Source organism: Heterodontus francisci, unplaced genomic scaffold (assembly GCF_036365525.1).
Source record: "Heterodontus francisci isolate sHetFra1 unplaced genomic scaffold, sHetFra1.hap1 HAP1_SCAFFOLD_878, whole genome shotgun sequence".
NCBI lineage: Eukaryota > Metazoa > Chordata > Chondrichthyes > Heterodontiformes > Heterodontidae > Heterodontus > Heterodontus francisci.
The window spans coordinates 145490-169489 of record NW_027140631.1 but is presented as its reverse complement, the minus strand read 5'-3'; the positions used below and the strand labels follow the sequence as shown (position 1 = coordinate 169489).

General features: G+C 56.0%; 1 protein-coding gene across 1 annotated transcript in view; it reads right to left on the bottom strand.

The window, feature by feature from the left end:
• LOC137360350 (neural cell adhesion molecule L1-like) overlaps positions 1-16312 on the bottom strand; it is a 68127-nt gene extending 51815 nt beyond the window's left edge. The window contains exons 1-9 of the mRNA XM_068025788.1: positions 16204-16312; positions 11529-11634; positions 7664-7863; positions 6042-6164; positions 5707-5877; positions 4295-4406; positions 2167-2351; positions 1126-1257; positions 439-582 (exon numbers count right to left, since the gene is read on the bottom strand). Of these exons, the coding sequence (XP_067881889.1) occupies positions 439-582; positions 1126-1257; positions 2167-2351; positions 4295-4406; positions 5707-5877; positions 6042-6164; positions 7664-7863; positions 11529-11634; positions 16204-16312 (1282 nt within the window). The remainder of the gene's footprint in view (positions 1-438; positions 583-1125; positions 1258-2166; positions 2352-4294; positions 4407-5706; positions 5878-6041; positions 6165-7663; positions 7864-11528; positions 11635-16203) is intronic.
• Between the last annotated feature and the right edge of the window lie 7688 nt (positions 16313-24000).

The window sequence follows — 24000 nt, the reverse complement described above, 5'->3', positions numbered from 1 at the left end:
CCGATGGGGAGCGACACCGCGGCGGACCGATGGGGAGCGACACCGCGGCGGACCGATGGGGAGCGACACCGCGGCGGACCGATGGGGAGCGACACCGCGGCGGACCGATGGGGAGCGACACCGCGGCGGACCGATGGGGAGCGACACCGCGGCGGACCGATGGGGAGCGACACCGCGGCGGACCGATGGGGAGCGACACCGCGGCGGACCGATGGGGAGCGACACCGAGGCGGACCGATGGGGAGCGACACCGAGGCGGACCGATGGGGAGCGACACCGCCCTTGTTTCCGAGATTGGGTGCGGTACATCTGCCCTCTGACCCCCACGACCTATCCCCTCTTAATTCCACGGCCTTTCCCCTCTGACCTCCCCCACCCCCGCGGCCCTCTCCCCTCTGACCGGCGGGCGCCCGGATCGAGGAGCTGGTGCTGACGTACCGATCACCTGCACGATGATGTTCGCCAGGAGGGTGCCGTGCTTGTTCCGGGCCTCGCACTGGTAGACGGCCGTGTCCTCTTTCTGAACCCCGGTCAGGATCACGGTGCTGCCCATCTCCCTCCTGGAAGGACTGGGGTCGGTGTCTGCAAGGAAGGTGGAGAAACGGTAACCGGAAAGAAGGCAGATCGGGCCTTCCTTTCGCGCCCGTCACATCCCCAGGGCAGCCAATCAAATAACTCTTACTGGCGTTTCACCTCTGTTGTCGTGCAGGAAACAAGGCAGCCAATTCGCGCACAGCAAGACCCCACAAGCAGCAATGTGACGATGACCAGAGCGTCTGTATTCTTTTTAAGTGATGCCGCTTGATGGATTGATAAATATCGGCCCCAGGACACCGGGGAGAACTCCCGCCCCACCATCCCCGCTCCTCCGTGTCCGTGGGATCCATTACATCCACCCGAGGTGGGGGGGGGGGGGGGCAGACGGGGAGCCTCGGGTTTATCGCAGGGCGATACTTATCCCAGCGACTCATACTGCCATGACAAAGCGATCAGCATCAGCAGGAGGGGGGGGAATCTGCAGGCTGCCGCACCCCTGACCGACTGCCCGCACCCTCCCCCCATGCCCCCTGACCCCCCTGCTCCCCCACCCCCCCCTCCCCACCCCCACCCCGACTGCCCACTCACCGCTCAGCAGAACCCCATTGACTCTCCAGCGGATCTCCGCCTTGGGCTTCGCGTCAATGTCACAGACCAGCCGCACATTTTCTCCGGGGCCGTAAATCCCATCCTCCGGCACCCTGACCCAGTAAGGAGCAGCTGCAGAGAGCAGACGGAAACAAACAAATAGTCAGGGCGCCGGAGAAATGAGAGGTTACGGCAAAGGCTGAACAGGCCGGCGGGGGGGGCTCGGTCTCTCTAGACGAGTGGAGGCTGGGGTGGGGGTGGGGGCGACCTGATAGAGGTCTTTAAAATGATGAAGGGGGGTTTCGATGGGGTAGACGTAGAGAAGATTTTTCCACTTGTGTGGGGGGGGGGGGGAGACCAGAACTCGGGGGTCATCAATATAAGACAGTCACTAATAAATCCAATGGGGAATTCAGGAGAAACTCCTTTCCCCGGAGAGTAGTGAGAATGTGGAACTCGCTCCCACAGGGAGTGGTCGAGGGGAATACTATCGATGCATTTAAGGGGGAAGCTGGACAAACACGTGAGGGAGAGAGGGATAGGAGGAAATGGTGATAGGGGGAGATGGAGAGAGGGGTAGGAGGAGGCCCGTGTGGAGCTGAGACACCAGCACAGAGCAGATGGGCCGACCTTGTCCTCACCTGGCAGGCAGCCACTGGACAGTAACCAGCAGCAGGAACCATAACTGGTTCAATTCCCTCCTTAACCCACAGGACACCCGAGCCCGACTGAATACCCCAAATCCCTCCCCCCGGCTGGGACCCGAAGACTGGGCACAGGCCGGGGATGGAGCCCGGGGCTCGCCTGTATGGGGCTCAGCACTACACGGGCCCGGGCACTGAGCCACTGGGGAGGTAACCACCAGAACTGCTCCCTTTCCAGTCACAGCACACCCCTCCGTTTCCCAATCAAACGGCTCGAGCAGGGGGCTGAATGGTCTCCGTCTGTCGCGGTGTCACCAGTCTTGCATTACCGTCCATCCCTGTTGGTCCTGGGTGCAGAGCAGGGGGGTTAGTTTCAGGGGCTGATCCGCAGACCTACCCTCGACAGATACACTGTAGGTGTGCTTGACCTGGCCCTGCCCGTTCTTCACAGCACACCGGTATTCTCCATCATCATCCTCGATCACGTCCGAGATCTTCAGAGTCTTGTTGAAGTTCTCGTAGCTGACCCGCTCCCGCGGCAAGCTCCCGTCCAACCTCTCCCAGTGTACGGTGGGAGTCGGGCTGGGGACGAAAGGAAGAGCACACGTCAACAGGTTATGCTCACCGTAAACCTCACCGCTTGAAACCTGGACTTCGAACCCTGTAATCCAAACTGAGAGTCCCAGTGCAGCGCTGAGGGTGTGCCGCCCTGTCGGAGGGTCAGTACTGAGGGAGCGCCGCACTGTCGGAGGGTCAGTACTGAGGGAGCGCCGCACTGTTGGAGGGTCAGTACTGAGGGAGCGCCGCGCTGTCGAGGGTCAGTACTGAGGGAGCGCCGCACTGTCGAGAGGGTCAGTACTGAGGGAGCGCCGCGCTGTCGAGAGGGTCAGTACTGAGGGAGCGCCGCACTGTCGAGAGGGTCAGTACTGAGGGAGCGCCGCACTGTCGAGAGGGTCAGTACTGAGGGAGCGCCGCACTGTCGAGAGGGTCAGTACTGAGGGAGCGCCGCACTGTCGAGAGGGTCAGTACTGAGGGAGCGCCGCACTGTTGGAGGGTCAGTACTGAGGGAGCGCCGCACTGTCGAGAGGGTCAGTACTGAAGGAGGGCCACACTGTCGGAGGGTCAGTACTGAGGGAGCACTGCACTGTCAGTAGGTCAGTACTGAGGGCGCGCCGCACTGTCGGAGGGTCAGTACTGAGGGAGCGCCGCACTGTCGAGAGGGTCAGTACTGAGGGAGCGCCGCACTGTCAGAGGGTCAGTACTGAGGGAGTGCCGCGCTGTCAGAGGGTCAGTACTGAGGGAGAGCCTTGCTCTTCGTGCTGGGCGCTCCCTCGGCTCGGAGGATTAGTCGCGGGGAACCCGTGCAGCCGGGTATATTCCCGATCCGAGAAAGGATGCAGTTTGTCGCTGGAGTCGGGGAACCCCCCCCCCCCCCGTCTCAATCCCACACACTCCCCACGCCCTCCCCGATCCGGGCATTGTGGCCAACCGTAAGGAGCACAGTAGCCGGAGGGGGAGGTGAGGAGAACGTTTTCGACACAGCCGGTTGTTGCAATGTGGAACGCGCTGCCTGAAAGGGAGCAGATTCAGTCGTAACACTCAAGAAGGGAATTGGTTAAACACTGGAAGGGGGTGATATCTGCAGGGCTGTGGGGAAACTGAAAGCTAACAGGCAGGGGCAGCAAGCAACTGGGAAGGCAGATGGCGTCTTGGCCTTTTGTGCAACAGGATTTGAGTGCAGGAGTAAAAATATCTTGCCGCAATTGTATAGAGCCTTGGTGAGACCACACCTGGAGCAGCGTGTACAGTTTTGGTCTCCTTACCTAAGGAAGGATATACTTGCCATCGAGGGAGTGCAACAGAGGTTCCTGGGATCGCGGGATTGTCCGATGAGGAGAGATTGAGGAAACTGGGCCTTTATTCTCTCGATTTTCTTAGAATGTTGAGGTGATCTCATTGAAACTTACAAAATTCTTACAGGGCGTGACAGGGTGGATGCGGATGGGATGTTTTCCCCCGGCTGGTGAGTCGAGAACAAGGGGGACACAGTCTCAGGATAAGGGGTAGGCCGTTAAGGACTGAGATGAGGAGGAATTTCTTCACTCGGAGGGTGGTGAATGTTTGGAATTCTCTGCCCCAGAGGGCTGCGGAAGCTCAATCGCTGAGCACGTTCAAGACAGAAATCGACAGATTTCCACTTATCAAGGGACACGGGGGACAGCGCGGGAAAACGTCAGGTGGAGTATCAACCGAGTCGAATGGACTCCTCCCACGTCCCCAAAGAGCCATAGAGGGCGAGTCTCACTGGACAGCTCTTCCAAAGAGCTGGCACAGGTGCGATGGGCCGAACGATCGCCGGGTTGGGACCCAGGACTACGCTGCATCGGGCGACGCGCTGATTCGCTCAGCCCGAGGAAAGAGGCCGCCTTCCGCCCTGACATTCCGGGTTCCCGCCAACACGCACCCTACCACAGACCCAGTATATACTTGTTGGAAGCAGCCAGCATTGGTTAACTGGTACTCACAGTCCCTCGGCGATACATTCCAGGTACAGAGGCTTGCCTCGGAGTGCCAGCCTGGAGCTGCTCTGACCAACCGGGTGCAGGAGCCGTGGTTTACGGTACTTGACGGAGTTGGCTGCAGGAGGGAACGAGAGAGAGAGAGAGAGAGAGAGAGAGAGAGACAGATAAAAATCAGTGTCAGCCCCCAATTTAGACAGTTTGCACAGCTCGAGCGAGGACAGCAGAGGGAGACACTCTCCAAAAAAAGAAAATGCAGCTGCATCTCGCACGCATTCAAACAGGGTCCCAGCACAACCCTCAGCACAGCAGTGTATTCAGACACCAGGCTACAGGAGGTGGTACTTAGGCAACCGAGAGCTCGGTCAAAGGTTTTTAAGGAGCGTTTTTAAGGCGAGAGAGAGCGAGAGAGGCGGAGAGTTTTAGGGAGGACAAGAATAGGTTGGGCTGCGCAGCCTTTCACAGTGGAATATCCCAGTGAGGGCACAGTGGGGCATCCTCGCAGGTAGGGTCGGTGGCCTCCGGAGCCTGCCCTCTCCCACCCTACCATACCCCGGCAGACAGGGGAGTCGGAGCGAAAAAATGCACAAGCGGCACGTTAATATGTATGAGCCTGTTATCGGGGAACGTGGGAGCAGGGGCATTTATAAAAATCAGAAGATTAAGCAGGATCAGCACGGATTTACGAAATGGAAGTCGCGCTTCCCAAATCTGTGAAGAGTTCTTTCAGGATGTAACCGGTAAGGTGGCAGAGGGAATCTGTAACTAGCGGGGTACCCCAAGGATCAGCGCTCGGCTATTCACAATCCATACGACAGACTTCGATGAGAGGACCGAGTGGAATGTATCCAAGTTTGCAGATGAGACAAAATTAGGTGGGGAAAGTAAGTTAAGAGGGTGCATCGAGCCTGCAAAGTGACTTAAACAGGTTAAGTGAGCAGGCAAGAGCACGGCAGACGGAATCTAATGTGGGGAAATGTCCGCTTTGGCAGGGAAAAGCTGAATTTGTCTTCAATGCTGAGAGACTGGGAAATGTTGGTATTCAGAGGGGCCTTGGGTGCCCTCGCACACACGCAGGTAGAGCGAGCAAGTGAGGAAAGGAAGTGGGAGGTTAGCCTTTATTACAAAGTGATTGGCGTTTCAGAGCGTTGACGTCTCACGACAATCAAACAGGGCAATTGGTGAGACGGCTCCTGGAGCGCTGTGCACAGTTTTGGTCCCCTTACCCAAGGAAGGATACACTTAAGGCTAGAGGAGAGTGCAGTGGAGGTTCACCAGAGATGGGCAAGGTGGAACTGAGGCGGACGTGTAGCCATCGACGGTGCTGAATGAGGGAGGAGGCACGAGGGGCCGAACGGCCTCCTCCCATTTCTGACGTGTTAGTTTTTTAATGCAACGGACACGGACTGGGCGCTCACAGGTGTTCACTCTCAGCGCGATGGGCTCCTTCTGGATGATGGTCCTGGTCCCGGGGATCTGAGCGTAGCAGGTGTAGTCTTCCAGGCTGTCCTCGACCAGCAGGTTCGAGAAGTAGAGGTTCCCGTTCTGCCCCTGCGACACCCTCTCGCTCAGCTTTATGTTGAACAGCTCTGGAGAAAAAACAGGGGAACAGGTGACTCCCATTCGGTCTCGCATCCCATCGGTGACACTTACAGTGAAGCCTGAAGAGAGAACGGGGAGCAGGCCGGATAAAGAGGTCGATGTGATTCGACAGGCCCCCAATCCCCAGCGGAGTTAAGGTCTGTGTACTCACTGCTCGTCATCCAGATGATCATAGAGGAGGCCATACTGGTTGGAGGGTTACACTGCAACACCAGGGATTCGCCCGCTTCCTTCTCGTACTGCCGGACACTCTCCTTGGGCCACTTGGGGGTGCCTGAGGAAGGTGAGGAACGGATTAAAAAGCGGTTCGTCTGCCCGTCTCAGGAACCGTGCCAATGCAGCGCTGGGAAAACACGTGTCACTGTCCTGCCTCAGGCCTTCCGAAACGAGTGTCCACTCCTCACAACTGGTAACCCAGCCCCCTCACACTGTCACCCAGTAACCCCTCTCCCCCCAGTGTCCTGTGTGACTGACTGTATCTCAACTGATGTTAATCCAGCTCCCTCACACTGTCACTCAGTAACCCCTCTCCTCCCAGCGCCCTGTGTTACTGACTGTATCTCAACTGATGTTAATCCAGCTCCCCCACACTGTCACTCAGTAACCCCTCTCCTCCCAGTGCCCTGTGTTACTGACTGTATCTCAACTGATGTTAATCCAGCTCCCCCACACTGTCACTCAGTAACCCCTCTCCTCCCAGTGCCCTGTGTTACTGACTGTATCTCAACTGATGTTAATCCAGCTCCCTCACACTGTCACTCAGTAACCCCTCTCCTCCCAGCGCCCTGTGTTACTGACTGTATCTCAACTGATGTTAATCCAGCTCCCTCACACTGTCACTCAGTAACCCCTCTCCTCCCAGCGCCCTGTGTTACTGACTGTATCTCAACTGATGTTAATCCAGCTCCCTCACACTGTCACTCAGTAACCCCTCTCCTCCCAGTGCCCTGTGTTACTGACTGTATCTCAACTGATGTTAATCCATCTCCCCCACACTGTCACTCAGTAACCCCTCTCCCCCCAGCGCCCTGCGTTACTGACTGTATCTCTACTGATGTTAATCCAGCTCCCTCACACTGTCACTCAGTAACCCCTCTCCCCCCAGCGCCCTGTGTTACTGACTGTATCTCTACTGATGTTAATCCAGCTCCCTCACACTGTCACTCAGTAACCCCTCTCCCCCCAGCGTCCTGTGCTACTATCATCAAATTCACTAACAATTCTGTGAGTTTTAACTCACAAACACATTTTGAGCCACAGCTCTAGTCACTGACGTGAATATTCTCCTGAAACTACGCCTTACATTCCATTTTTTCAGTTCAAGAATCCCAATTGGTTTCTAGAGAATTCGATCGGCAGTGATGAGCCGATTTGGATTGCGATTTGAATTCCCTGAAGAAACAGGTGAAGCAATGAGGAGTTAAACAACGATGAATGTCTCTCTCTCAGCCGGCCGCCGACTTAATTAATTCACACGGGAACAGGGGAACATGAATGAATGACGCACATCTCCTGTTCCTGTGTGCTGGGAGTGTTTGATGAGGACAGTGTAGAGGGAGCTTTACTCTGTATCTAACCCCCGTGCTGTACCTGTCCTGGGAGTGTTTGATGGGGGACAGTGTAGAGGGAGCTTTACTCTGCATCTGACCCCCGTGCTGTACCTGTCCTGGGAGTGTTTGATGGGGGACAGTGTAGAGGGAGATTTACTCCGTATCTAACCCCCGTGCTGTACCTGCCCTAACTGTGAGTGGTGTAGGGTGAACTGGGACTCACTTTCTGTGATGAGGTGAATGTTGGAGGAGATTGCCGTCCCGTAGTCGTTGCTGGCATAACAGCGGTACGTTCCCCGGTAACCCCTGATGGAAACCCCATTGCCGGTGGTACCGATCACTATGGTGCCCGAGGTCTGGTTCATTGTCGCTCGGGGCTCCCGTGACGGATCGAAAACCACCCCGTCCTTGGTCCAACGAAACCTGCGGAGGAAATAACAAAAAGAAAAAAAAAAAGAGAACAGGGCTCTCCATTGGCTGTGGGTGGTCCCGAGATGTTGAAAGGCACCGGAGAAATGGAGCGGATCGGGGTCTTTTCCCTTCCCCCCCCCCCACCCCCGCTCTGTTTGGCATCATCTCTCTCTGACCTTTGCCCTTCCCTGCAGATATGGAAGCAGTCTACTGGCACACTGGGTCAGCTCCACAATCTACCAAGGCTGGAAGCAAAAAGACTAAAACACATCGCGTCCCGATCGGAGAACTTCTCTGCACTGATGATAATGCTCCAGGCACTCAGACGGAAACTCGGCTGCAAAGACTCAGGGACTGCCTCTCCCAACACCTGTAACTTGTTCTCCTCGACTATAAAGCATCCAGAAAACCGTGGTCATGGGACAAGGTGTTGCACCTCCGCCCCGAGCACGCTGAACGACGCCCCACCCGGAAGTGGTTCGCAAATTCTGTTACCCTGGGTCCACGGTGACAGACAACCCGGCCCCCCCCTTGATGCAGAGCTCGACACAGGTGGAGGGAAAGCACCGACTCACGGGACACACATGGGAGCTGACCCTCCGGACCAAGCCGATGGTTTATAAGGCCTGTGTTCTCGCCGTTTGGCTTTGAAACATGGGCGGTATATCCTGGTCGGGCCTAAACCACGCGAGCGGCAGAGCTGACAAGTCCGCCGGCGCTAATCGAACGGAGAAATGCCAAACACGTCCTGCGGACTGGTGGGCACGACCACCACGACCAGTCGCGAGGCGCTGCCTCAACGCCCACACGTCCTCCTGAAGCCGGCGAGACGAGGGGACGTGCTTTGAATTTGCTCGAGTGGGGTTTGAGTGGTTTGACGGGGCACAGCAGTAATTAGTGTAATGCAGTTAGCATGGGTGCTGCCTTTGAACGGTTTGCCTGTAATTTATCCACGGAGTGAGTCAGCCTGCATTAGTGAAATTATGTCATCGCATTGACTGAAGGAATTAATAAGGAGAATGGGGAGAAACGCCAAGTGTTGATGGATTGAGACTGGATGGTGTCCCACTGTGCATGCGGCTGGGACTGTCTGGGAGCACGATTTATGGCCTAGCTCTCTCTCCGATCCCTTCCCCCCCCCCCCCCACCCCCCGAATGAATCCTCAGGGAACGCTGTGAAAATTAACAGCTTTCATCAGCCCAACCCTTCACCTCAGTCGATTTAACACACTCGGCTGTTCAAGGTGACCAGCTGCCGCCCTTGAGGATTCATCAGTTACGCTCAGTGACAACGCAGAGCATTCCCAGGTTAGCTCCAGACCCTGTCCGAGTGTACACTCTACATGTACCAGTCCCAGACCCTGTCCGAGTGTACACTCTACATGTACCAGTCCCAGACCCTGTCCGAGTGTACACTCTACATGTACCAGTCCCAGACCCTGTCCGAGTGTACACTCTACATGTACCAGTCCCAGACCCTGTCCGAGTGTACACTCTACATGTAACAGTCCCAGACCCTGTCCGAGTGTACACTCTACATGTAACAGTCCCAGACCCTGTCCGAGTGTACACTCTACATGTACCAGTCCCAGACCCTGTCCGAGTGTACACTCTACATGTACCAGTCCCAGACCCTGTCCGAGTGTACACTCTACATGTAACAGTCCCAGACCCTGTCCGAGTGTACACTCTACATGTACCAGTCCCAGACCCTGTCCGAGTGTACACTCTACATGTACCAGTCCCAGACCCTGTCCGAGTGTACACTCTACATGTAACAGTCCCAGTGTACACTCTACATGTAGCAGTCCCAGACCCTGTCCGAGTGTACACTCTACGTGTACCAGTCCCAGACCCTGTCCGAGTGTACACTCTACGTGTACCAGTCCCAGACCCTGTCCGAGTGTACACTCTACGTGTACCAGTCCCAGTGTACACTCTACATGTACCAGTCCCAGACCCTGTCCGAGTGTACACTCTACATGTAACAGTCCCAGTGTACACTCTACATGTACCAGTCCCAGACCCTGTCCGAGTGTACACTCTACGTGTACCAGTCCCAGTGTACACTCTACATGTACCAGTCCCAGACCCTGTCCGAGTGTACACTCTACATGTAACAGTCCCAGTGTACACTCTACATGTACCAGTCCCAGACCCTGTCCGAGTGTACACTCTACGTGTACCAGTCCCAGTGTACACTCTACATGTACCAGTCCCAGACCCTGTCCGAGTGTACACTCTACATGTAACAGTCCCAGTGTACACTCTACATGTACCAGTCCCAGACCCTGTCCGAGTGTACACTCTACATGTACCAGTCCCAGACCCTGTCCGAGTGTACACTCTACATGTACCAGTCCCAGACCCTGTCCGAGTGTACACTCCACATGTACCAGTCCCAGACCCTGTCCGAGTGTACACTCTACATGTACCAGTCCCAGACCGTGTCCGAGTGTACACTCTACATGTAACAGTCCCAGTGTACACTCTACATGTACCAGTCCCAGACCCTGTCCGAGTGTACACTCTACATTTAACAGTCCCAGTGTACACTCTACATGTACCAGTCCCAGACCCTGTCCGAGTGTACACTCTACATGTACCAGTCCCAGACTCTGTCCGAGTGTACACTCTACATGTACCAGTCCCAGACCCTGTCCGAGTGTCCACTCTACGTGTACCAGTCCCAGACCCTGTCCGAGTGTACACTCTACGTGTACCAGTCCCAGACCCTGTCCGAGTGTACACTCTACGTGTACCAGTCCCAGACCCTGTCCGAGTGTACACTCGACGTGTACCAGTCCCAGACCCTGTCCGAGTGTACTCTACATGTACCAGTCCCAGACCCTGTCCGAGTGTACACTCTACGTGTACCAGTCCCAGACCCTGTCCCAGCGTACACTCTACGTGTACCAGTCCCAGACCCTGTCCCAGCGTTAACTCTACGTGTACCAGTCCCAGCGTTCACTCTACGTGTACCAGTCCCAGACCCTGTCCCAGTGTACACTCTACGTGTACCAGTCCCAGACCCTGTCCCAGCGTACACTCTACGTGTACCAGTCCCAGACCCTGCCCCAGCGTACACTCTACGTGTACCAGTCCCAGACCCTGCCCCAGCGTACACTCTACGTGTACCAGTCCCAGACCCTGTCCCAGTGTAGACTCTACATGTACCAGTCCCAGACCCTGTCCCAGTGTACACACTACATGTACCAATCCCAGACCCTGTCCCAGTGTACACACTACATGTACCAGTCCCAGACCCTGTCCCAGTGTACGCTCTACATGTACCAGTCCCAGTGTACACTCTACATGTACCAGTCCCAGACCCTGTCCCAGTATACACACACATGTACCAGTCCCAGTGTACACACTACATGTACCAGTCCCAGACCCTGTCCCAGTGTACACACTACATGTACCAGTCCCAGTGTACACACTACATGTACCAGTCCCAGACCCTGTCCCAGTGTACACACTATATGTAACAGTCCCAGTGTACACTCTACATGTACCAGTCCCAGACCCTGTCCCAGTGTACACACTACATGTACCAGTCCCAGTGTACACTCTACATGTACCAGTCCCAGTGTACACTCTACATGTACCAGTCCCAGTGCCTGTCCCAGTGTAGACTCTACATATACCAGTCCCTCAATCTTGATGGTACTCACTCGGGTGCAGGTACTCCAGTTGCTTCACATTTCAACACAATGTCATCAGTTGGGAACACAATGTAGTTCTCTGGAGCCTGCTCTGTTATTATCGGAGGCTGTTTCACTGCAAGTGGAAAGAAAATGAATTACTCAGCAAGTTCCAGAGATTGCCGAAAGTTAGTAACATGGGTTTTATGAGGAAGCTGAGAACCATTCAGGTGCACGCGAATTAAATCCATTCTGGAATGAAATCCAGGGAAGGGCCGAGGCCCCCACGGTGCAGGGACACCGGGGGAAGGGCCGAGGCCCCCACGGCGCAGGGACACCGGGGGAAGGGCCGAGGCCCCCACGGCGCAAGGGACACCGGGGGAAGGGCCGAGGCCCCCACGGCGCAAGGGACACCGGGGGAAGGGCCGAGGCCCCCACGGTGCAGGGACACCGGGGGAAGGGCCGAGGCCCCCACGGTGCAGGGACACCGGGGGAAGGGCCGAGGCCCCCACGGTGCAGGGACACCGGGGGAAGGGCTGAGGCCCCCACGGTGCAGGGACACCGGGGGAAGGGCCGAGGCCCCCACGGTGCAGGGACACCGGGGGAAGGGCCGAGGCCCCCACGGTGCAGGGACACCGGGGGAAGGGCCGAGGCCCCCCACGGTGCAGGGATGGGAGAAGCAGGAAGTGAAACGCCCGAAGCAGCACCGCTCACAGATTCCGTGACGACTTATTTTGAATCTTTTCTTGGGGTCAGTGCCACGAGTTGGTCTGGTTTCACGCCGTGACCCTCCCTGGTGGCGATGATGAACGTTCCCTTGAACGTTGCCCCGAACTAGTTACTGGCAAATCTACCGAACCTAGCCGGTCAATCTTCCACATCTCCTCTCCTGCAGGTGCCGTCCCTCGGGTTCAAAAGGCCCTGCCGGTCAACTAGCGGCTGACTCAAGCGACTGCCCCCCGCACCCCAAGAGGCCGGGCAGCGTCTGCAAGATGCTCGAATGCCCTGGAATCTCCCCACCCACCTCCCGCCGCACGCCCACACCCACACCCACGCTCTCACACCCAGGTTCCCCAGCAGGGAGCGACCGGGCAGCGCTAAAGAGTCGGGTCCCCGACTGATATCCCTGCAGCTGGCGACAGAATGGTCCCTACCCTGGCGCGAGGTGTGCCACCCTATTCCCCAGGCTGTAATGCGGGTCGGGGTGGGTACGCCGCTATGCAGGTGTAACAGGAGCTTATAGTCTTGCTGGGCGAGGCAGTGTGCAAGACAACGCCACATCCTGTGAGAAGGAATTCACAGTAAAAAAAAAGGTGAGGATTGTATCTGAGGAGGGCTTTATACCGGTAATAGCTGAATTTCTCAATCTCTTCTTCAGAGAACCTCTCGCACCGTTTACCCACAGCTCAGTCTGCTCCCACCACTCGTGCTCTGCTCCCACTCAGCAGACAAGCAGACACCCTCCGTCTGCTCCTACCCAGACACAGGAAGCCCTGAGCCACTGGGAACTCTCGCGTTTTGTACGTTTACAGACTGCAAACAGCCTTTCTCCACCACCCACCGCACCCCCCGCCCCCCCCCGCCCGAACCCAAGGGGAAACACTAAATCAGAGGCGAAGGGGAGAAAGCTAAAATCTGTGTGTGCGTGTTTCACACTGCAGCGCAGGCGGCACGGGTCGGGATAGAGGAAGGGTGAGGGACGGCGGACGTGCAGCACTTCTCGTTCTGACGACAGGTGATCGACGCAAACAACGGAGCGAGGAAATGGGAGTCACTTACACTCTTCTTGCAGCTTATCTACAGATCCACAGAACGCAAGCAAGGAAGACAAAAAAAAAGCAAAACAGAAAGGTTACTTCACGGTCGGGGTTGAGGCACCCGTCATTTCACAAAACCTTTCAAGGCGTTTCACCGCAGCGTGGATCAGACCCCCACCCCCCCGCCCGAGCCAGGCGAGGGTTTATTAGGGACGGGCGACCAAAAGGTGGGTCAGTGAGGTCGGTTTTCAGGAGCGTCTTAAAGGAGGAGAGAGAGAGAGAGGGAGGCGGAGAGGGTTTAGGGAGGGGAATTCCAGAGCTTAGGGCCCCCCCCCAGGCAGCTGAGGACACGGCCACCAATGGTGGAGCGATGGGAATCGGGGGATGGACAAGAGGCCGGAATTGGAGGGGCGCAGAGATCTCGGAGGGTTGTCGGGGCTGGAGGAGGTTACAGAGATAGGGATGGATGTAGGGGGATGGAGGAGGTTACAGAGATAGGGAGGGTTATAGGGGCTGGAGGAGGTTACAGAGATAGGGAGTGTTGTAGGGGGATGGAGGAGGTTACAGAGATAGGGAGTGTTGTAGGGGGATGGAGGAGGTTACAGAGATAGGGAGTGTTGTAGGGGGATGGAGGAGGTTACAGAGATAGAGAGTGTTGTAGGGGGATGGAGGAGGTTACAGAGATAGAGAGTGTTGTAGGGGGATGGAGGAGGTTACAGAGATAGGGAAGGGTTGTAGGGAGATGGAGGAGGTTACAGAGATAGGGAAGGGTTGTAGGGGGATGGAGGAGGTTACAGAGATAGGGAAGGGTTGTAGGGGGATGGAGGAGGTTACAGAGATAGAGAGTGTTGTAGGGGGATGGAGGAGGTTACAGAGATAGAGAGTGTTGTAGGGGGATGGAGGAGGTTACAGAGATAGAGAGTGTTGTAGGGGGATGGAGGAGGTTACAGAGATAGGGAAGGGTTGTAGGGGGATGGAGGAGGTTACAGAGATAGAGAGTGTTGTAGGGGGATGGAGGAGGTTACAGAGATAGAGAGTGTTGTAGGGGGATGGAGGAGGTTACAGAGATAGAGAGTGTTGTAGGGGGATGGAGGAGGTTACAGAGATAGAGAGTGTTGTAGGGGGATGGAGGAGGTTACAGAGATAGGGAAGGGTGTCGGGGCTGGATGGAGGAGGTTAGAGAGATAGGGAGTGTTGTAGGGGGATGGAGGAGGTTACAGAGATAGGGAAGGGTGTCGGGGCTGGATGGAGGAGGTTAGAGAGATAGGGAGTGTTGTAGGGGGCTGGAGGAGGTTACAGAGATAGGGAAGGGTGTCGGGGCTGGATGGAGTCATCGTGTGCACCAACCCAGAGTGAAAAGCCTCCCCCTCTCGCTGACACACACAGATGCAGCCAGCAGCACACGGAGGACAATCACATCAATTGCAGATAACTACGTCAGTCAGGTGCCTCTCACAAAACCGTTCAAATCGAGGAGTCGTGGCCGATCGCGACCCCCCGCCCCACCTCTCGGTCACCCGCGGCTTTCCAACAGAATAAAAACCAGCCGAAGCTGCCGCAATCTTACAGGTTGTTGTTTCTGTGCCAACTCTTCTGCTCGCGTGCACCTCTTTGGTTTCCTCCCCTCCCCTCGAGGGAGCTCAGCACTGCTGACCACTCGCGCGCGCGAGGCTGGACACCCAAGTGTGGGCGGGATGTTTGACAGCGAGTGCACCACATGAGTCTGATCACATCCTCGACCCAGCAATCACACACACAGTAATAATCCGGTAGGAGGGTCGGCTGCTTCAGCCCTCGGCCGCAATCTTGTCCCGATTGAAAGCTCTCAAGGCCAAACCCCACTTTCGAGACTCAAACACATCATCCGAGCCCACACTCCTGTTGCAGTACCGAGGGAGCGCCGCGCTGTCGGAGGGTCAGTACCGAGGGAGCGCCGCACTGTCGGAGGGTCAGTACTGAGGGAGGGCCGCACTGTCGGAGGGTCAGTACCGAGGGAGGGCCGCACTGTCGGAGGGTCAGTACCGAGGGAGGGCCGCACTGTCGGAGGGTCAGTACCGAGGGAGCGCCGCACTGTCGGAGGGTCAGTACTGAGGGAGCGCCGCACTGTCGGAGGGTCAGTACTGAGGGAGCGCCGCACTGTCGGAGGGTCAGTACCGAGGGTGCGCCGCACTGTCGGAGGGTCAGTACTGAGGGAGCGCCGCGCTGTCGGAGGGTCAGTACCGAGGGAGCGCCGCACTGTCGGAGGGAGCGCCGCACTGTCGGACGGTCAGTACCGAGGGAGCGCCGCACTGTCGGAGGGTCAGTACTGAGGGAGGGCCGCACTGTCGGAGGGTCAGTACCGAGGGAGGGCCGCACTGTCGGAGGGGGCTGTCATTCGGGATACGACATTAAACCGTGTCCACCGTCTGCCCTCTCAGGTGGATGTAAATAGATCCTGCAGACACTGTTGGAAGAGGAGCTGTGGAGTCCTCCCCAGCATCCCAAGGGCCTATATTTATCCCTCGATCACTTAAAAAAAGGAACAGATTATCCAGTCATTTATCAGATTGTCATTTCTGGGAGATGGCGGCACGCAAATTGGCGGCCGTGTTTTCCCTATGGTGCAGCGTCGAGCACACTAAGACTCACGTGCAGGTACACGGTCCGTTGCGAAGCGCGTCGAGCCAGCTACATCCCAAGTTCTCTCTTTCTTTAAAGTGGTCCTTCCTGTTTGGTCTCGTACGTGTGGACTGCGAGGTGGACATCTGGCCGATGCGCGAATCTCAAGTCAGAAAAAAAAGTCAGCCGGCGCCAGATCCGGTGGAGGGGGCGTAACGGAGAACACCGATTCTCTCACCTCCCTGGACATCATTGCTGCCTCAGATTCCCCCTCCCGGCTCCCGCACCCACCCCCCCACCTCCACGACACGCGACGCTTGACACTACAACATAGAATCGAGAGCACTCACAGTTGGGAGGAATTCTGATGGCTTCACACCGTCGGCAGGTGTTCAGCAGCAGCAGAGGCAGCCAGGCAGACAGGAACAGCGGCAGGAGAGCTTTTTTATTCCCCGTCATTTTTCCCCCAAAAAAATCAGCTGACTGACATCACATCCAGAGGGCAGTGTGTGTGGGGCAGTGGGGTGGGGGGGGGGGGGGGGCGGTGGGCGCGGGGTGGGGGGAGGGGGAGGGAGGAGGGGCGAGGGCGAGCTGGCGTTTGAGACAAATCGCAGCCTCTCCAACGTCAGGGAATCAACCCCCCCGGTCTTCAGCACCTAGAACGAGAGGGGGGACGGGGAGAGAGAAAAGAAAAGAAAAAGGTGCCGGCGTTAATGAAAATCTCACAGTGGCTTATCACAGCTCAGCACCCTCTCCGACCACTCCCACACTCGGCTCCAATCCCACACCCGCCCCCCACCCCCAGCTCCGAGGATGTGAAAATGAGCAAGTTCATTTATTTATTTTATTTCGAGATACAGCACTGAAACAGGCCCTTCGGCCCACCGAGTCTGTGCCGACCAACAACCGCCCATTTATACTAATCCTACACTAACCCCATATTCTCTACCCACATCCCCACCATTCCCCTACCACCCACCTACACTCGGGGCAATTTACAATGGCCAATTTACCTATCAACCTGCAAGTCTTTGGCATGTGGGAGGAAACCGGAGCACCCGGAGGAAACCCACGCGGCCACGGGGAGAACTTGCAAACTCCGCACAGGCAGTGCCCAGAATTGAACCCAGGTCGTTGGAGCTGTGAGGCTGCGGTGCTAACCACTGCGCCGCTTTTGTTTCTTTTACCAACTACTTTAAACCTTTCACGTGTGGGAACAGTTTCTCTATCCACTCTGTCCAGACCCCTCATGATTTTGAATACCTCTATCAAATCGCCTCTCAGCCTTCTCTTCTCCAAGGAAAACAGTCCTAACTTCTCCAATCTATCTTCATAACTGAAACTCCTCATCCCCGGAACCACTCTCGGGAATCTTTTCCGCACTCTCGCCAATGCCCTCACAATATTCCGAAAGCACGATGCCCGGAACCGAACGCAATACGAAGCAGGGAGCTTTTCCCCCGGTCTGCGGGGAGGTGCCAGTCGCACCTCGGGTGGTGGGGGGCTCGGACTGGCTCCGATGCCCCACCCCTCGCTCCCCCCCACCCTCACGTGTGCAGACGCCCAGCGAGGGCAGGGCTGGACGCAGCTGGTCAAGCAGCGGGGTCTGAGCTCACCCCTAAGGAACGGGCACTTGGGTGAGGTAGCGTGGGATCACATATTCAGAGCTGACCACAGGATAAACAGGCAGCTTTAAGTCGGAGCTGGAGAAGGGTGTTGAGAGTTGGGGAGATAGCAAATCCGCTTGCTTTCTCCCCCAGGAGGAGGCGGTGGAAGGGAATTAGAAAGCCTAGAGATATCATCAGTGATAAAAACAACACGTGCTGGAAATACTCAGCGGGTCAGGCAGCATCTGCGGAGGGAGAAACGGAGTTAACGTTTCGGGTCTGTGACCCCTCACCTGGACTGCAGGCACACAGGAACACCGCCCCCCCACTGTCACTGCCTGACGACCAGTGGGAAGGGATCTGTAGGTATAACATTACCAATGCCTCACTGCCCTGAGCCGTCCAGTACTACCAGCCAGCCCGACTGAATTATTCATCAGCCAGGCTCCTCGATTGCCTGGGGTGAATTTGCAAGTAATGGCTGGGAGGACAAAGGCAACAGAGGGACCGGAGGCGGCCATTCGGCCCCTCGAGCATTTTCTGCCATTCAGTTAGATCACAGCTGATCTGTATCTCAACTCCGTTTACCCACCTTTGCTCCCAATCCTTTGATATTCTTCTGAGAATCACAGGGTAGGACAACACAGGAGTCGGCTGTGCGGCCCATCGGTCTGCGCCAGCACCTGCCCAGAGTTTAACCTCGGTGGTGGGAATGCTTTTCGAAATTAATAGTCACTTGGACAAATGTGGGTTAATTAAGGAGAGCCAAGGGCTTTCGTGTCGAGCTAACTTGGAGTTTTTTCTCGACGAGGTAACAGAGAGGGTCGACGAGGGTAATGCGGTTGATGTGGCGTACACAGACTTCCAAAAGGTGTTTGATAAAGTGCCACATGACAGGCTTGTCAGCAAAGTTGGAGCCCATGGGATAAAAGTAGCAGCGTGGATACAAAGTTGGCTGAGTGACAGGGAACAGAGAGTAGTGGTGAACCGTTGTTTTTTCAGACTGGAGGCAGGTAGATAGTGGGGATTCCCCAGGGGTCAGTGTTGGGACCCCTGCGTTTCTTGATCAATGTTAATGACCTAGATTTTGGACGTACAGGGCACAATTTCAACACGTGCAGATGACACAAAACTTGGAAGTATTGTGAACTGTGAGGAGGATCGTGATAAAGTTAAAGAGGGCACAGGCTGGCTGGTGGACAGGGCAGACAAGTGGCAGCTGAAATTTAATGCAGAGAAGTGTGAAGTGATTCACTTTGGTGGGAAGAATGAGGAGAGGCAACGCAAATTAAAGGGTACAATTCTAAAGGGGATGCAGGAGCAGAGGGGCCTGGGGGTAGGTGTGGACTAATCAGGGAAGGTGGCAGGGCAGGGTGAGAAAGTGGTAAATAAAGCACACGGGATCCGGAGCTTTATAAATAGAGGCACAGAGTACAAAAACAAGGAAGTTATGATAAACCTGGATAAAACACTGGTTCGGTCGCAACTGGAGTACTGTGTCCAGTTCTGGGCACCACACTTGAGGAAGGATGTGACGGCATTAGAGAGGGTGCAGAAAAGATTCACGAGAACGGTTCCAGGGATGAGAGACTTCAGTCACGTGGATAGACTGGAGAAGCCGGGGCTGTTCCCGTTCGAGTAGCGAAGGCTGAGGGAAGATTTGATCGAGGTGTTCAAAACCACGAAGGGGTCCGGACAGGGCAGATGGAGAGAAACTGTTCCCATTTGGCGGAAGGATCGAGAACCAGAGGACACTGTTTTAAGGTGACTGGCGAAAAGGAGCATCAGCGACAGGAGGAAACCAGCGAGTGGTTAGGATCTGGAGTGCACTGTCTGAGAGTGTGGTGGAGGCAGGTTCATTGTGTGTTTAGGATCTGGAATGCACTGTCTGAGACTGTGGTGGAGGCAGGTTCAGTGAGTGTTTAGGATCTGGAATGCACTGTCTGAGACTGTGGTGGAGGCAGGTTCAGTGAGTGTTTAGGATCTGGAATGCACTGTCTGAGAGTGTGGTGGAGGCAGGTTCAGTGAGTGTTTAGGATCTGGAATGCACTGCCTGAGAGTGCGGTGGAGGCAGGTTCAGTGAGTGTTTAGCATCTGGAATGCACTGTCTGAGAGTGCGGTGGAGGCAGGTTCAGTGAGTGTTTAGGATCTGGAATGCACTGTTTGAGAGTGCGGTGGAGGCAGGTTCAGTGAGTGTTTAGGATCTGGAATGCACTGTCTGAGAGTGCGGTGGAGGCAGGTTCAGTGAGTGTTTAGGATCTGGAATGCACTGTCTGAGAGTGTGGTGGAGGCAGGTTCAGTGAGTGTTTAGGATCTGGAATGCACTGCCTGAGAGTGCGGTGGAGGCAGGTTCAGTGTGTGTTTAGAATCTGGAATACACTGTCGGAGAGTGTGGTGGAGGCAGGTTCAGTGAGTGTTTAGGATCGGGAATGCACTGTCTGAGCGTGTCGTGGAGGCAGGTTCAGTGTGTGTTTAGAATCTGGAATGCACTGTCTGAGAGTGTGGTGGAGGCAGGTTCAGTGAGTGTTTAGGATCTGGAATGCACTGTCTGAGAGTGTGGTGGAGGCAGGTTCAGTGAGTGTTTAGGAGCTGGAATGCACTGTCTGAGAGTGTGGTGGAGGCAGGTTCAGTGAGTGTTTAGGATCTGGAATGCACTGTCTGAGAGTGTGGTGGAGGCAGGTTCAGTGAGTGTTTAGGGTCTGGAATGCACTGTCTGAGAGTGCGGTGGAGGCAGGTTCAGTGAGTGTTTAGGATCTGGAATGCACTGTCTGAGAGTGTGGTGGAGGCAGGTTCAGTGAGTGTTTAGGATCTGGAATGCACTGTCTGAGAGTGTGGTGGAGGCAGGTTCAGTGAGTGTTTAGGATCTGGAATGCACTGTCTGAGAGTGTGGTGGAGGCAGGTTCAGTGAGTGTTTAGGGTCTGGAATGCACTGTCTGAGAGTGCGGTGGAGGCAGGTTCAGTGAGTGTTTAGGGTCTGGAATGCACTGTTTGAGAGTGCGGTGGAGGCAGGTTCAGTGAGTGTTTAGGATCTGGAATGCACTGTCAGAGAGTGTGGTGGAGGCAGGTTCAGTGAGTGTTTAGGATCTGGAATGCACTGTCTGAGAGTGCGGTGGAGGCAGGTTCAGTGAGTGTTTAGGATCTGGAATGCACTGTTTGAGAGTGCGGTGGAGGCAGGTTCAGTGAGTGTTTAGGATCTGGAATGCACTGTCTGAGAGTGCGGTGGAGGCAGGTTCAGTGAGTGTTTAGGATCTGGAATGCACTGTCAGAGAGTGCGGTGGAGGCAGGTTCAGTGAGTGTTTAGGATCTGGAATGCACTGTCTGAGAGTGCGGTGGAGGCAGGTTCAGTGAGTGTTTAGGATCTGAATGCACTGTCTGAGAGTGTGGTGGAGGCAGGTTCAGTGAGTGTTTAGGATCTGGAATGAACTGTCTGAGAGTGTGGTGGAGGCAGGTTCAGTGAGTGTTTAGGATCTGGAATGCACTGTCTGAGAGTGCGGTGGAGGCAGGTTCAGTGAGTGTTTAGGATCTGGAATGCACTGTCTGAGAGTGTGGTGGAGGCAGGTTCAGTGAGTGTTTAGGGTCTGGAATGCACTGTCTGAGAGTGCGGTGGAGGCAGGTTCAGTGTGTGTTTAGGATCTGGAATGCACTGTCTGAGAGTGTGGTGGAGGCAGGTTCAGTGAGTGTTTAGGATCTGGAATGCACTGTTTGAGAGTGCGGTGGAGGCAGGTTCAGTGAGTGTTTAGGATCTGGAATGCACTGTCTGAGAGTGTGGTGGAGGCAGGTTCAGTGAGTGTTTAGGGTCTGGAATGCACTGTCTGAGAGTGCGGTGGAGGCAGATTCAATCGAGACTTTCAAAAGGGAATTGGATAATTATCTGAAGAGAAAACATTTGCAGGGCTCCGGGGAACAGGTGGCAGAGCAGTAGAGAGCAGGCACGGACACCATGGGCTGTAATCGTTGGATGATTCAATCCAGTTAGCCCTGTTCTTTCTTCACATCCCTGCAATTTATTTTCCCCCCTTCGAGTATTTATCCGAAACGCTACAAGTGAATACGTTTCCACCACCACCACCCGAACAAGCAGTGTATTCCAGATTCTAACCACCCGGCACTCACATTACAATATTGGGATTCACCTCAAAGGCTCTACCCAGTAAAGGGAGATCAGTCTCAGTCTCGGACAGAGGGTGTGCCGTGAACTGCGTTCATAGGCGTCGGCTCGCTCCCGTTCTCCATTTATGTATCTTTCTCTGGAGGGGAAGTCCCCGGGTCAGGTTAGGATTTCGTGGTACAGCCCCCAATCTGGTCTGCTACGGGGAATGGTTTTGGCCCTGACGTGACCCACCCCCCCCCACGTCGTGGGAGGTGGAGGGTGACGTTGGTGGGGGTGGACGGTCCGAGAGACAGGGACCCTTGCTGGGGATTGCCACTGGACCCGAAAATGAGAACTCTCCTCCCAACAAGGCCGTTGATGCTGGGGTACAACCGTGGCTGAGGTCGAGAGGTTTTTATTCGCTAAGGGACATCTGGGGCAAAGATACCAACCAGCCAAGATCTAATTAAATGGCAGGGCAGGATCGAGGGGCTGAATCGCCTGGTCCTGGTCCCCTACGTCGGTGTATGTCCCAAGACGCTGTCGGAGGGTCAGTACTGAGGGAGCGCCGCGCCGTAGGAGGGTCAGTACTGAGGGAGCGCCGCGCCGTCGGAGAGTCAGTACTGAGGGAGCGCCGCGCTGTCAGAGGGTCAGTACTGAGGGAGCGCCGCGCTGTCAGAGGGTCAGTACTGAGGGAGCGCCACACCGTCGGAGAGTCAGTACTGAGGGAGCGCCGCACCGTCGGAGAGTCAGTACTGAGGGAGCGCCACACCGTCGGAGAGTCAGTACTGAGGGAGCGCCGCGCTGTTGGAGGGTCAGTACTGAGGGAGCGCCGCGCTGTCGGAGGGTCAGTACTGAGGGAGCGCCGCGCTGTCGGAGGGTCAGTACTGAGGGAGCGCCGCGCTGTCGGAGGGTCAGTACTTCAGATGAGACGTCAACCCGAGGCCCCATTTGCCCTCTTGGATTCAGGGGTTCCAGCCCCTGGAGACGAGAGTGAAAGCTAACTGAGGCACGGCCGAGGCACGAAGAGGCAGCACCTGCAGCGGGAAAGGGCAGAGGGAATTGGCAAGGACATAAAACAGCACTTTATAACCCAGTCAGCGACTGAGTAACTAGGGTTCAAAAAAACTGAGACAGGGAAGCTCTCCCAGCAGATTTTACACTGCCAACAGATCCAGAAGAGAAACCCTGAGAATTCTCCAACACAGAAGGAACCCAGGGGAGAGTGGAGTGTTTAAAATCACAGGGTGATGAATTATGTAGCGTTCACTCTTACATTCGGGTCTCTTGACAGGTACCAGCAGTGAGCGAGCGGCCAATTAATTACAAGCATGTTCAATGGGCAATTTCATTTCCTTCCTCATCAATAAACATTTCGTGTGATGGGGCTCGCACGGGGTGGGGGGCCCACATCTCAGCAGACTGAGAACCCGGAAGAGTCCCAGGCTCCCTCTGAATCAAGCAGTGGGGGTGGGGCGGTGGGGGGGGGGGATGTGCTCGAAACCGATCGTCGGAGAATAGCACAGCACAGATGGAAACGTTTGCATTTCTGTAGCACCTTTCCCCCCCCCCCCCCCACCTCATGAAGCCTCAACGCACCTTACAGCCATCAATGGGCTTCTGAAGCGCGGTCACTGTTGGTAATTAGGAAACGCAGCAGCAAAATTACGCACAGCACGATCCCACGAACAGCCAAGTGATAAAGACTTTTTGTGATGATGATTGAGGATCAATACAGTGCCCAGGACACTGGGGAGAACTCTCCCTGTTTTACTGCCAATAGCAGCTAACGAACGTCCATCTGAGAGGGCAGACAGGGTCTCGATTTCATGTCTCATCTGAAAGAGGGCACCTCTGACAGCGCGGCACTCTCTCAGTACTGACCCTCCAACAGCACGGCACTCCCTCAGCACTGACCCTCCCACAGCACGGCGCTCCCTCAGTACTGACCCTCCCACAGCGCGGCGCTCCCTCAGCACTGACCCTCCCACAGCGCGGCGCTCCCTCAGCACTGACCCTCCGACAGTGTGGTGCTCCCTCAGTACTGACCCTCCCACAGCGCGGCACTCCCTCAGCACTGACCCTCCCACAGCGCGGCGCTCCCTCAGTACTGACCCTCCCACAGCGCAGCGCTCCCTCAGTACTGACCCTCCCACAGTGCGGCACTCCCGCCGTACTGACCCTCCCACAGCGCGGCGCTCCCTCAGTACTGACCCTCCGACAGTGCGGCGCTCCCTCAGTACTGACCCTCCGACAGTGCGGCGCTCCCTCAGTACTGACCCTCCGCAAGTGCGGCGCTCCCTCAGTACTGACCCTCCGCAAGTGCGGCGCTCCCTCAGTACTGACCCTCCGCAAGTGCGGCGCTCCCTCAGTACCGACCCTCCGCAAGTGCGGCGCTCCCTCAGTACTGACCCTCCGACAGTGCGGCGCTCCCTCAGTACTGACCCTCA